This window comes from Sus scrofa, chromosome 14 (genome assembly GCF_054392235.1).
Source record: "Sus scrofa isolate SSC_HxYL_T2T_F1_AM1 chromosome 14, Sscrofa_HxYL_maternal_Yorkshire_Landrace_v2.0, whole genome shotgun sequence".
Taxonomy (NCBI): domain Eukaryota; kingdom Metazoa; phylum Chordata; class Mammalia; order Artiodactyla; family Suidae; genus Sus; species Sus scrofa.
Window position 1 is genome coordinate 152,102,799 of NC_139396.1, and position 14,369 is coordinate 152,117,167.

The following is a 14,369-nucleotide window of genomic DNA, read 5'->3' on the forward strand; positions in this document are numbered from 1 at the left end:
TTATATAGTCTCGTCTTTATTGAAAGACTTACTTCAACTGTGGTTTACAGCTTTGGCTTAAGTTGGCCAGTCATTTCAGCCTCTCACTGCCAGCAGGCATAAAAATCAAGTGGTCATGGCATGGGAGGGGAAATACTAGTAGAGAGATTAGAGCAAGGGAGATGGCAGTCAGAAACACATCACCAAATATAAATCAGATCAGAAAATGATTATGAAATAAACATTTTCTTGCATGCCAAAGAATCTCTGCTGCTGTTTTTAAGGAACATGGAAAAGGCAACGATTCTTAGGCTTAAACTGGATCAAGATAGCACTGACTTCAGTTTGTATTATGGTCTTCAGTCTGCGTTAGCTTGACAGTTGTATTTTAAAGTGGTGCATTTCATTTGGATAAGTAGCTTTATATTTTAAAAACCATTTAATATGAAAAACTCCCATCACCTGAACTGAGCATGTAGTCTCGGTCTTTCGGATTAAGATGAAGGACACTTCAGTCATGTTTACTATGCAGTATTACTGGTCTGGGTCATTTTATTAAACTGTAGAACATACAATCAGGAAACACTGAAGCTATATTTAGCTGGTACTGCAATAAGCTACTTAATTTACTGGTAGACCAAAAAAGGCAAACTGAGAGTTTAATAGGCTTTTATCAATATATATTAAAAAAAATCTTTAATTCAAGTTTCCCATATGTTTAAGAAATGTTTAACTAGGAGGCATAACTGATATAATTTGAATGTTCTCCTTATAAAATATAAAGTAACTTTTCCATAACATCCCCCAAAGATGCTAACCATGAACAAAAAAAACTAAGGGTAAATTTTAAAATAAGAGTGTAATAATAGATGAGTACTGTGGTTAAAACTAAAGTGCCATAAAAAATTTGGCCTGAAAATGAGTAACTTCAGACCCTGTAAAATTTTATGTTTAATACATTTCTAAATGGGGGAAGAAGGAAAATACCAAAATTATTGTGGTCACCAATTTATAAAACCATCATTTTAAAGCAAATTGTAGCTTCAAACATTTAAAAAATAGTATTTTGTGGGTGCTATTTGCATCTTATTACTTAACTGTAGAGTTTTCTCATTTTGGTGTTCAGGCCTCAAAACATTTCAAATACACTGCCTAAACATTTGCACCCCCTAGCTGTCAGAATTCAAATACATAGGATTTCATCTCTTTTACATTCCTGTTACGATAGAAATTTGAGACAGATTTTATCCACATGGCCTGAAAAATACCTCAAAAGCAAACATCAATCATATACACCTACCCAATCAATTCGTTTACTAACTCTGCACACATACAACTCAGCCTCTGTTCAGGCTTATCATCCCATGCACACTACCCACAAGGAAAAAAATTAATTAAAAATAAAAGTCACAACTCTGTGTACTAGTAAATTGAGTATCCAATTATAAATTGGTACATCAAAGTGTCTAAGATTTTTTTAAGCAATTTTGTTAAAAAAATTCTTGGGCAAAATATATCTAATTTTAAAAAACACCCCAAGATTTTTTAAAAAACAGTTGTACTTTACAACTTATAGGAACCTTGAAATAGGTTTACAAGGTTTTAATCCAGGTATTTACATACCAACTGATGTAAAGCAAAAAAAGAAAAAAAAATCTAATTTTCAATGACATTTTAAAATGTACTAATGAATCAAAGATTTATATGAAATTAAAGTTAAGGCTTTTTCTGTATAGTAATTTGTATAATTTTAATTTTACATAGTAGCCAACCTTGGAAATGTCAGTCTTAAACATTCTTATTCATCCATTGCATTCAATGCAGTGGAGTGTGTTAAGTGTTACTTCAAATAATTACATTACTGCTACTTCTATGTTGAAGCATGCTTTTTAAACACTGTATTCAATTATTTACAATGTATATCATTTAAACTTCATGTAAAAGCATAAGTATGACTGACTTTAATATAAACACCATACTTTGAATTTTCCCCCCAAAATGAAATGTAATTCACTACAGCTTTAATAATCAACACTTTTTAAAGTTTTAAAAATATGTCTTAATGTGGACCACCAACATTTGCTCAAGTAACTGAAACAATGCTGTCCCTTATTTAGATGGCAAATTTCTTTTGTCAGTCTGGCTTCGGTTTCTTTAGGCACAGAGAAAGTACTTCCTCCAAAGCGACTTCAAAATCATGCATCTCTTCTCAATGTCACACTTTTTTCTGCTGACTTCGAATGTGGTCCACCTCAGAGGAGGGGAAGGGAATATCAAGGTTCAGGATGAACTCATATGTTATTCCCAGTTTTTCACAATCCTCCCTTTTTTGCTCTTTTAAAAACACAGTGAGTTAAAATACTGAACAGCAAGATAAAAATGGAATAGTATCTAAGAATCAAAATGTATTACCCATTTCTCCTATTATATCAAAATTTGTAGTCAGAATTGTCTTTATTGACTTTATTTTAGTTTTTGTACACAAAGAAAAATCATGTTCATATCCATCATGAACAAAAACTTAAAAAGGCAGAACTAGAAGACATGTGTCCTTCACCAAAGCAAAGCTGTGCTAAAGGTTCCAAACATTTCAATTTTTAAAATAAATATTTTCATTTTCCGATGTCTACTTTCATGTCTTCAGAATGTCACAAGGAAACTGAAGCTATCATGAATTACATTTTGTTTAGAGTCCCAGCTCACTGTGTTTGGTAACTGGCCATGCCATATCCAGCCTGGTTGGGAGGAGGTATTACAGGGGGAGGGGCTTGTCCTTGGGGAGGCTGAGCACCAAATCCACCCATCCAAGCAGCTGAAGGTGATTGACTTGCAAGGAAGAAAAAAAAAAAAAAAAAAAACTTTAGCAAACACAAAGAAAAAATTATCTACATAAATTTATGCAAAAATCAAGCTGCTTTATAGAATAGACAAGAAATCAACATACCTACAACAAAGAGCAAAGAAATAAATGACACTTCATCCACATATGCGAAGTACACACTCCAATATCAGTCTTAAATTTGTGCTTAAATAACAACATAATGACTTCTACAAAAAGTATCCAAAGTATCTCAAAACTGATTCTTAAAAAATGACAAATGATTCAACACTTCATCTACTGCACGGTGTATGACGCATGTACTGCATACACACATGGTATATCAGTTTATAAGCAATTTTTTTTTTTTTTTTTTGCTTTTTAGGGCTGCACCTGCAGCATACGCAAGTTCCCAGGCTAGCGGTCAAATTGGAGCTATAGCTACCGGCCTGTGCCACAGCCACAGCAACACCAGATCCTTAACCCACTGAATGAGGCCAGGGATTGAACCTGCACCCTTATGGATACTAGTTGGATTCGTTACCACTGAGCCACAACAGGAATTCCCTATAAACAATTTTAAAGACACAAGTTCACATTGGAAAGAGAAGGAATTGGTGAAAATAAAGGTCTGGGCTGGTCTGGGGGGAAAAGTAAAAGGGACCAACACAATCTATCAACAAAGGAAGAAAAGCAAGCTGCTTTGTATCAGATAAATCTCAGAGACTTCTCACACAAGCCAACAGGCATAGATCATTTCTGAACACACCTAGACAAAGATCTTTTCCAAACAAAAATAAACAAGTAGATAAAATAGTATATTAGAAATGTAGGGAGTTCCCATCACGGCACAGAGGAAACAAATCTGACTAGGAACCACGAGATCTTGGGTTCGATCCCTGGCCTCACTCAGTGGGTTAAGGATCAGGCGTTGCCATGAGCTGTGGTGTAGGTCGAAGACGTGGCTCGGATCTGGCGTTGCTTGCAGCTGTATGTATGTATGCCGTTAGCTGTAGCTCTGATTAGACCCCTCGCCTGGGAACCTCCACATGCTGCGGGTGCGGCCCTAAAAAAGCAAATTAAAAAAAAAAAAATCTAAGAGTTCCTGCTGTAGCTCAGCAGTAACAAACCTGACTAGCATCCATGAGGACACAGATTCGTGGCCTTGCTCAGTGATTAAGGATCTGGTGTTGCCACGAGCTGTGGTGTAGGTCACAGATGCAGCTCAGATCTGGTGTTGCTGTGGCTGTGGTGGAAGGCGACAGCTGCACCTCCAATTTGACCCCTATCCTGGGAAGTTCCATATGCCACGGGTGCAGCACTTAAAAAAAAAAAGAAAAAGAAATGTAAATCAAATTCTACCAACTACTCACAGAGATAGTAGGACAAACCAAATGTTATTACCCCAACCTCCCTTTCTACCTAGATAATAAAAAGCAAATTTTTAGCATTACAAATCCTTTTGCATAAGGTTTCTACAATGCCTGTACATGCCAGATAGTTCAATGTTTAAGCAGACTCTCCTTAGAAAAACACACTTTTTAATTCCTTTTGTCACAGTCATATCTATTTCCATTCTAGAAAAATTCAAACAACTCACTCTACTCCAAATCCTTGTTGATTCCATGGCTGCCCGTATACTCCGTAAGGTGGTACTTGCCACCCATTTGCCATATACTGTCCATACTGTTGTGGATTTCCATAAACTTGGCTCCACTGGCCCCACTGACTATAGTCGACCTAGGAAAAAGCAAATTACTGTTTTAGGGAACAAGAAAGAAAACACAGTATTTGAAGAAAGTGGGAGACAAGGAAGAGAAAAACTAAGTAAGCACCCTTATGTGAATAGGACTCTGTTATTTATCATTGTCTAAGTTTATTGGGGTGGTGACACCTGTGAAAAGAAAGTATTAAGATTCAGTTAATACCACAAAATAATCACTTTTGAAATAGCATTAACAAAATCAACTGAAAGCAGCTAAATGCTTTTTTGTTGTTGTTTTTCACTTTGTTTTCTTTTAAATGGTGTTTCTAAAGCTTTTATGTAGATATGTAAGATGGAAACCTTAAAAAGTGCTATGAAAAATCGAATTACCTGTTGGAAGTTTTTAGTCATATCAGGAGATTCTTTACCCCAATAGCATTTAACAACATGTCCTTCGATCGTAGTACCATTCACTGAGACAATGGCATGGGCTGCACTTTCGTGGGTGGAAAATCTAAGAGAAAGAGAATGAGGTTTTTTTGTTTTTGATTTTTTAAAAGAACTTAGTAACACAGAAACTCATTAGTTTATAACTAAAGTACATGATGAAGGTAGTTTATAGTTCTACATTGCAACGAAGTCCTAAAATAACAAACTCTAATACCTGAAGGGAACAAATGATATAACTGAAAGAAATGGATCAAATGTACAAGTAACAAAACTATACGTAGAATTTTACCTGACAAATGAATAGCCCTTCTCCGGAAAAACTCTGATTTCCATAATTTGCCCAAATGGTGAGAATGTCTGTCTCATAAGCTGATCTGAAAAACAAAAACATACAAATAATTTAAGGTTCATGTTATCATGAAAATACTAACAGTGCAGCTCCAGAGAAGGGAATTAGAAAACCAGACACTATACCTGTTAACCCAGAAGCAATTCCTCCACAGTACACAGTACAATTTTTTGGACTTGACTGGTTTACTACATCTTCAAATCTCAACTGCTTAGTGTTATCTACATGCAGAAAAAAACCAAAAATGTTGGTAGTTATACAGCACTGTGAAACTGATTACTGTATACTATTAAGATGTGCCTCAATGTAGGGAGAAACAGAATTTTTTCTCTTGACACTATGACTTGACCTGTAAAATTTGCTGATTCACAACTCCAAATATACTTACATCAAAGCCCAGTTACTTTCAGACAATTACACTGAAGATGAAATGAGTCTTAGAATACTAATAAAATTCAAATTTTAAGAAATTAAGACTAAACACATGATTTTTTGAGGTATCCATAAAAACATGTAAAGCAGACATTTCTTACTTTCTTGTGTACTTTTAGGTGCAGGTGGTTTACGTGTGGCCCAATTGGTTCTGATTTGACGACCACCCAACCACTGACCTCCCATATGCACAATTGCATTTTCTGCATCCTACAGAGAAAAAGAGAGAAATAAAAAAAAGAGCAATTACAAACACAGAAAATGGTGGTATATAAGACCCAGTAAGATGAAACAAAACGCTGGCACCACTGGATCCAATAAATCTTATCAGTAAATGAATTCACTCAGCATCCTAAAATAAAACTGAATTTCACAAGTGAACTGAACTCGAGTGATTCATTAAAGCCATTTTTATACCAGGACAGCATTTAAGCATCAAGAAAAATTTATAATTTGGGAGTTCCTATTGTGGCTCAGCGGTAATGAACCCAACTAGTATCCATGAGGACGCGGGTTTGATCCCTGGCCCTGCTCAATGCTGCCTCATTGAGCTGTGGTGTAGGCTGCCAGCTGCAGCTCCAAATAGACCTGTAGCCTGGGAACTTCCATATGCCACAGGTACAGCCCTAAAAAAAGACAAAAAAAATCTGTAATTCAAATATGCAAAGAAAAATCACTCCCACTGATTACCAAAAAAGGACAAAGTTTTCAAATATCTTAATTTAACAGTTGATTTGTAATATAACATTTTTACTGAAGAATATCTAAAAAAACTCTTCAACCTACTCCCCCAATCTACATTCTAACAGATTTTGACTATAACACAAGATTTAAAACTTAAGACAAAAGACTTCTTCATTATGATTTAGAATGCTGTAAAACGGCTGCCAATAATTTTTCTTTCTCAGCAGCATCTGTGGCATATGGAAGTTCCCAGACCAGGGATCGAATCTGAGCCAGACCTGCAACCTACGCCAACAGCTGCAGCAACAATGTATCCTTAACCCACTGCTCCATAGCAGGAACTCCCCAACGCCCATTTTATTATCTGATGCTATATTTAATGTGAATACTTAAGATATTTTGGTACCCCTTTCTTAAATACATGCAAAAATCAAGAGGAACTGCTTAAATTTTCATTTACACAATTTGCTGTAGTCATTAATATCCCACCTACAAAAATATGAATAATTAAAAAGCTAAAACTAAGATTTTTGTGGTTAGGATAAATATAATTTAACTTCCTTCCAAATTCTGAGATTAGCTCATCTGTTCCAGTTTTGAGCTTTACTTCTATCACACATCTTATTGTTACCAAGTCACAAATGCAAACTTTAACACTCTGTAAGGAAGAATATAGGTATCAACCTCTGTTTCCCCAGTTATTTCCAAGCTTACAAATGAAAAGAACAAACTATACCCTATTATTAAAACAGACAAAGCTACACAATAGTTGTTTGTAGGCTTTTTTTGGTCCTGCCTGCAACATGCGGAAGTTCCTTGAACCTGTGTCACAGCAGCAACCCAGGCCACTGTAGTGACACCACCAGATCCTTAACCCACTTTGCCACAAAGGGACTCCCAGTTGTTTACAGTTAACATCCAAAAATATTTATTAATGACTAAGTCTTGTATTAAATTTAAATTGAGTTAAAAAAACATACCAGTTTGTTATAAAAAGATACAAAGCCATAGCCTTTAGATTTTCCAGTTGCCATATCTTTAACTACTCGGGCATCCCTGTGAAAAGAAGCACAGCTAAATGAGGGAAGTAAGAGTCATCCTCAAAATAAAAACTAAAAGGAACCACACACACTGTATTGTGAGCATTTTTTTAAATAAAATTTCAGTTAGCCCTAATTAACTACTGCCATTCCTGAACTCTCCCTAACGCTTCTTTACCTGTTAGAAAAAAGCAGTAGGACAAAAACATGTAATAAACATGCAACCTAATCAAATAGCCTGTGCTTTCTAAACTAAATGCTCAAATTTGAAGATTAATAGGAACAATAGTTTCCTTTTCTAATATTCTATCGGCTAGTGTCCTCTAAGGTTTACTGCTTCTATAAATTACTGTAACAATGCTAACTACTTTACCATGCAATTTCTAAATAGTTAAATGTCTTCTGCCTAGTGATACAAAATATATGAAATATTAAAAAATTGAAAAAGAGGAAAAAATAGGAATTAAAAAGGCATACATGGCCTGTTAACAGATTTCTTTATTTTTCTTGGTCAATTCTCTACCATCATTTTGGAGTTTGGGCAGCTGTAAATTTTGAAAAATTGACATTTTCAGAAATTTAAGAAAGGAGAATAAAAAACTAACAACAATGCTAAGCACACCAGTACGAAAACAACAAATTTACACAGAAATTTTAGTGAGTAAGTTAAAATGATTGGAAATATAGAACTCCACTGAATATAGAATGTTAAAATGTAAATACTAAAATATGTATATATAAATAATGTATAATAAGAATAAATAGAAATGAGAAAAAAATCTACAACTGAGTTCCAGTGTGCACAGTTCCTTGCAGTTAGCCTTCAAGATCCTGTCCATTCTTATGAGCAATTCTGCAAAATAACCAGAATGCTATTACTTTTAATTGTGACTTGGACTTCAGAAAAACTGCAGGTCTCAGGTATAAATAAAGATTGAAAAACAGCAACCTTTATTATTTTTTATATTGATTTTTAAAACAGTACTACTTACCACATTTAGAAATTAAAAAGCAAAGCAAATATCAGAATAGAAAATTAAGAATTAAATCTATCAATAAACTCTATAGAACAACAAATTATAGAGAGAAATGTATTGTTGTTCTTAGTTGAAGCATTTCTGTAAAGTAGTACTAAAACATTAAATTTAAATCCACAGGAAATAAAGTGATTTTAATCAGAAAGATAAACTATGACAAACATTTTATCAACTTGTAACCACTTTTAATTTCCCAATATAGTTGATAAAGTAACACAGTGAAATCTGATCATAAACTTTGTTTAAAAAAAAATCAAATCACAATTGGGCCCTAACAAGCAGAATCAAATACCACTAACAAAAAAAAAAAAAAAAAAAAATCTACTGATTAATCCCACATTTATGGCTCAGACATTAAAACATTTCAATACTGTAATAGTGCTATTTTTCAGCTAAAATATCAAAACACATTTATCATTATAATTAAACATATACATTTCTAATTTCACCACAGCACACCCCAAAATTTACCTACTTCCCCCACTTATAAACTCCTATAAAAGTTTAATACACAGTATAAATCACATTTATTTTTGTTTAACCCATTTCTTTAACCACCAAAATCTGAAAACATTTGACAAAAAGCTAGATTTTATAATAGGTTTTATCACCCAACCATCTGCTTTAAAGATAACAAACAGAATTACTTAAAAATTTTTAACATGTTATACACAGGATTAGATGAAAACAAGACCCCAAAACACTGAAATGACATTAACATTTTCAACAACACCTACTGATCAAAAAAACAAACCAAACAAACAAACAAAAAAATCACACTAACTAGGGAAAGAAAATCTTAGTTCTGATACAAGTTAATCATATACAATCTTGCCTATCACTACTGGGTATAGTATTGATTATGATACTTACGATATTTTACCAAAGGGGGCAAATGCTGATTTGATATCTTCTGTTGTAATTTCTGGACTCAAATCCCCAACAAACACGTGGAAATGATCTGAAATCAAAGCATTTGGCAATCAAATACTTAAGAAGTTAGCGACGAAATCTTTCTTAGGCAACACTAAAGGAAGAAAAAACCCTCTTTGAGCTGGTAATGCTGCCAGGATAATTTCAGAACTCCTCCACAGTAAAATGCAGCAGAAGTACTTACTGGAAGTATCTTTTTTCTGGCTACTTGGTGTTGTTGCCCAGTTTACTTTGACCTCCTAAAAATAAAGATTATATTTAATACAATTATTAGGTATTTCACTGTGAATCATAACACTTACCACTTATTAAATCATTTATCAAGCAGGATTATTTTGGTAAAAGTACTAGGCTGAATAAAGCAAAACCATCACTTGGCAAAGCTGAATATTTGTTTAAAAACTTGCTAAAGGAAGAACACAAAATAACCTGACATGCAAATATATACATTCATAAGGTGCCACCATTCTATTATCTTACCTTTCCCAAAATTTTTCTCCCATTCATAGCAGCTAATGCAGCAGCTGCATCTCTGTGTTCATAAAATTCCACAAAGCAATATGGGTCATTGCTTGTATGCTGCAAAACAGAAAATCCAACAGAAGAGTTGACCCTTCTGCTATCGGGTTGCTGAGAAGAAAATCCAGGAAAAAACATTACTGATAGCTAGGAATGTACGAGGTGAGACTGCACAAGCTTATGAAAGCCTAACAATTTCAAAATAAAATTTACACCTACAACTGACTATGCACCTCAGAATACTGTTGTACTCAAACAGAACTACAATGGAACACAGAATCAAGACTATCAGTATTAAATCGAAATACAAAATTCTGGTGAAGTATGCTGAATATAAAATAGAAGTTTATATTAGACCAAACAAAACCTCAAGTTCAGATTTGATAGATGAGGACCACTCCTTACCACTGCTCTTCTCTCCCAACATTATTTTCAAAGGGATGAATTCTACTTATGCATCATAATCCTTCATAAACTGTATCCCATGACTATAAAAAAATACAGAAATGAACCAACTTTACAAACTTTACTCCTGAATGAAACTAGGATTAGTGCTATATATGATGAGATGAGATTACGTATTTCTTTTCTGGATAAGGAAGGAATGAGAGTGAAAACAGAAGAAATTCAGATTATAACCAGCTGCTGAAATGAATTCCCTACCTTTTAAAATCTTCGAAAGCACTAGAGATTCTATTCACTTTGAATCCGGTCTTCTAAAGACCAAAAATATATATATACTAGTGATGAAGAAAAGATTTTCTGAAAATGTGTGTGAATAAAATATTCTAAGACAAAGCTACAATTTTATATCACAAAAACACCAATGTGAGAAATCTTTATTTTTATATTCTGCAATACTATGCTTGATGGTCACTGTCAAACAGATATTTATAAGGACGATGAGAAAGTACCTAAAGTATAGTAAGTATATCATCACTATCAACCAAAATGGAAATGAATTTTATAAGAATATAACCTATACTGAATAGTTATACCACTGTACAAACACATTTTTTAGATAAGGTTAAAAATATCCATCACTGTAAAACACCCTAAAAAACATTCAAAATGTAGAATTCCAGTTGCACTTACAAGGGATTAAAATACCAGATAAAATAAAGCTCTTTTCAACAACCACTGTTTTTCATTCCAGGAAAGTTTTGGAAGAAAAATCCAAAATAAGACGTCTAAAACAATAGTGGTGAAGCAACCAGAAGGCATTTCCTTGAGAGAAAAAAAGTGTAATCATTAATACTGACAAGAAAACTATGGGCTCCCATACAAAATCCTACTGTTGTAGCCACGTGAATGCTGTTCTTACAAGGCAGAGAAAGGAAATAGAAAAGAGGCCAAATAGAAACGCACTCAAATTCCTCTTGTAAAGGAGTTAACACTTACCAGTGCCATTCACTGAAGGATTTAAAGGCAAAGAAGAAGCTAAATTGTGTTAGCTGGAGTTCCCGTCATGGCTCAGCAGAAATGAATCTGACCAGTACCCATGAGGATGCAGGTTCGATCCCTGGCCTAGCTCAGTGGGTTAAGGATCCAGTGTTGCATGAGCTGTGGTGTAGGTCGCAGACCCTGCTCAGATCCCACGCTGCTGTGGCTGTTAAGCGTAGGCTGGCAGCTACAGCTCTGATTAGACCCCTAGCCTGGGAACCTCCATATGTCGTGGGTGCAGCCCTAAAAAAAAAAAAAAAAAACAAAATAAATAAATAAATAAATAAATTGGTGCTAGTCAACTTCCCCTACCTTTCCTGCCCTAAAGATCTCTAAGGAAAACACTGATCATTGTAACAAAATACACAGAAGTCTAACTAGTAACCTAGATCCCATTCAATGTACATACGTGCATGTACACACATATTCCACTACTATATTTACATCACACTGCATTATTTTATTTTATTTTATTTTTTTTTTGGTCTTTTGTTGTTGTTGTTGTTGCTATTTCTTTGGGCCGCTCCCACGGTATATGGAGATTCCCAGGCTAGGGGTTGAATCGGAGCTGTAGCCACCGGCCTACGCCAGAGCCACAGCAACGCGGGATCCGAGCCGCGTCTGCAACCTACACCACAGCTCACGGCAACGCCGGATCGTTAACCCACTGAGCAAGGGCAGGGACCGAACCCGCAACCTCATGGTTCCTAGTCGGATTCGTTAACCACTGCGCCACGACGGGAACTCCTCACACTGCATTTTATCTCTCTGAAGATACCACTGATTTTTGTCACCTCCCATCTGCCAGAAATGTTAAAGTTTAACATTCGCCTTAGAATTGATAATATATACTTACGATAGTATACAGGGCAGGCTAGAATCTAAGATAAACAGTAACTAAAGTAAAAAAAAAAAAAGTAAAATTAAGGGGAAAAAGATTTTGCATTTATTAAAAATAAAATTTATGAAAAGAAAATAATACTCTAGAGTTCCCTGGTGGACTAGCAGTTAAGGACCTGCCATCACTGCTGCAGCTCGGGTTCCATCCCTGCCCTGGGAACTTTGGTATGTTGCAGGCACAGACAAAAAAAAAAACCAAAAAAACAAAACCCGCAAATAAAAAACAAAATAATAGTATGTACTAGAGTCCACACCTTTGCAAGCTTCCCATTTACACCACCACCAAGTAACACTCTAAAATCAACTGTGTCCTTATTCTGGTGTTGTCACCAATTTTTTTTCTTTTAGGGTCACACCCGTGGCATATGGAAATTCCCAGGCCAAGGGTGGAGTCAGAGATCCAACTGCTGGCCTATGCCACAGCCATAGCAACACCAGATCTGAGCCTCGTCTGTGACCTACACCACATCTCATGGCAACGCCGGATCCTTAACCCACTGAGAGAGACCAGGGATCGAACACACATCCTCATGGTTACTAGTCGGGTTCGATTCCACTGAACCACAATGGAAACTCCAACTGTCACCAATTTTTGTTGGATGACATAAATGTCAAGAGAGAGAAAATTTTACAACTATTTACAAGTTCAAATGTAGGAGTTGTAGAACACAGGTAAGTTGTGAAAGTTCATTTCAAATCCCTCTACCCCTCAAGTGGCTGTGCACACACAAGTTAAAAAAAAACAAAAACTGCTAAAATAAATCTTTACCTAATGTTTCTCAAACTCTCCTCCTCTTCTAAACATTCTCCTATAGATTCTACCATATTCTCTTGGTTTTCCTGTTTCCTCACTGGAGGATCTTTCCGAAGGTATCTCTTCCTCCTAAACTCAAACTATAAATGTCACACAAGTGTTGAGATGCTTCAGGGCTTGAACTCAGACCCCTCTACTCTTCTCTATCAGCACTTTCTAGATATAGGAACTAGACCATATTCAGTCCCATGGCTTCAAAAACCCCTGCAAGCTAGTATCATCAACATGGGTCTCTGTTGGTCTTTTTTTTTGTCTTTTTAGGGCTGCACCCATGGCAGGTGGAAGTTCCCAGGCTAGAAGTCAAATCAGAGCTGTAGCTGCCAACCTACGCCATGGCCACAGCAACAGCAACGTTGGATCTGAGCCACATCTGTGACCTACACTGCAGCTTGTGGCAACCCCAGATCCACAACCCACTGAGCAAGGCCAGGGATCGAACCCATATCCTCATGGATACTAGTCAGGTTCTTAACCCAATGAGCTACAATGGGAACTCCCATCTTTTTTTTATGGCCACACCCATGGCATATGGAAGCCACCAGGGCCAGGGAATGAATCTGAGCCACAGCTGTGACTTAAACCACACCTGTGGCAAAGTCAGGTGCTTTAAGCCACTGCACCAGGCTGGGGATCAAACCCGTGCCTCTGCAGTGATCCAACACACTGCAGTCGGATTCTTAACCCAGTGCACCACAGCGCGAACTCCTTAGGGGTCTTTCTTGATGTCTTCCTTTCCCTGTATCCCACAGCCAAGCCAGTCCTATTGATTCTACCTCCAAAATATATCCCAAATTTATCCCTCTATGTCTATGGCTACCACCCGAAAGAACAAGCCCTCCACATCATCTATTACCTAGACTAGTGAAATTAAACCCAGCTGGTTTCCCTCTCCTTCCACTCTTGCCCCTTCCAATCTATTCTACATACAACACTCATTTTCCAAATAGAGTAATATTTAAAATGCAAATAAAGAGTACTTTAACACCCTGCTTTTAAAAACCCTTCCTGCAATCAGAGTAAAATCTGAACACTCTTGTCATGGCCCCTACTGCCCTAGTGGACCCTGCCTGCCTACCTCGTTAGACTCATTTCTCACCATTCACCAGGTTCCAGCCACTCTGGTCTTTGGTTCTACAAATACACCAAGCTCATTACCAACTCAAGGCCTCCAGCTCTTAATGTAGATGGTGCCATCCTGTCATTCCTGTCTCAGCTCGAAGAGGTGATTTCTTGATTTCTTCCTTCCTTCTTTTTTTTTTTCTTTTC

The 14,369-nt window shown here is 36.1% G+C and overlaps 1 protein-coding gene across 16 annotated transcripts in view; it reads right to left on the reverse strand.

Moving 5' to 3' along the window:
• Window positions 1-14,369, reverse strand: part of TIAL1 (TIA1 cytotoxic granule associated RNA binding protein like 1) — a 23,676-nt gene continuing 9,307 nt past the window's right edge. For 3 of the 16 annotated variants that reach the window (XR_014827031.1, XR_014827033.1, XR_014827032.1), the window contains 11 exons: window positions 9,908-10,006; window positions 9,612-9,666; window positions 9,368-9,455; window positions 7,398-7,473; window positions 5,835-5,943; window positions 5,427-5,522; window positions 5,242-5,326; window positions 4,893-5,016; window positions 4,633-4,691; window positions 4,398-4,537; window positions 1-2,805 (listed from right to left, as the gene is read on the reverse strand). Coding sequence is in view for 11 of the 16 variants with exons in the window: in XM_003133196.5 (XP_003133244.1) it covers window positions 2,679-2,805; window positions 4,398-4,537; window positions 4,893-5,016; window positions 5,242-5,326; window positions 5,427-5,522; window positions 5,835-5,943; window positions 7,398-7,473; window positions 9,368-9,455; window positions 9,612-9,666; window positions 9,908-10,057 (1,050 nt within the window). In the remaining 5 variants the exon portion in view is untranslated. Of the gene's footprint in view, window positions 2,806-4,397; window positions 4,538-4,632; window positions 4,692-4,892; window positions 5,017-5,241; window positions 5,327-5,426; window positions 5,523-5,834; window positions 5,944-7,397; window positions 7,474-9,367; window positions 9,456-9,611; window positions 9,667-9,907; window positions 10,058-10,351; window positions 10,435-14,369 lie in introns of all 16 variants that reach the window. The other 13 variants (XM_005671506.4, XM_084995721.1, XM_084995722.1 and 10 more) reach the window with 6 other exon arrangements.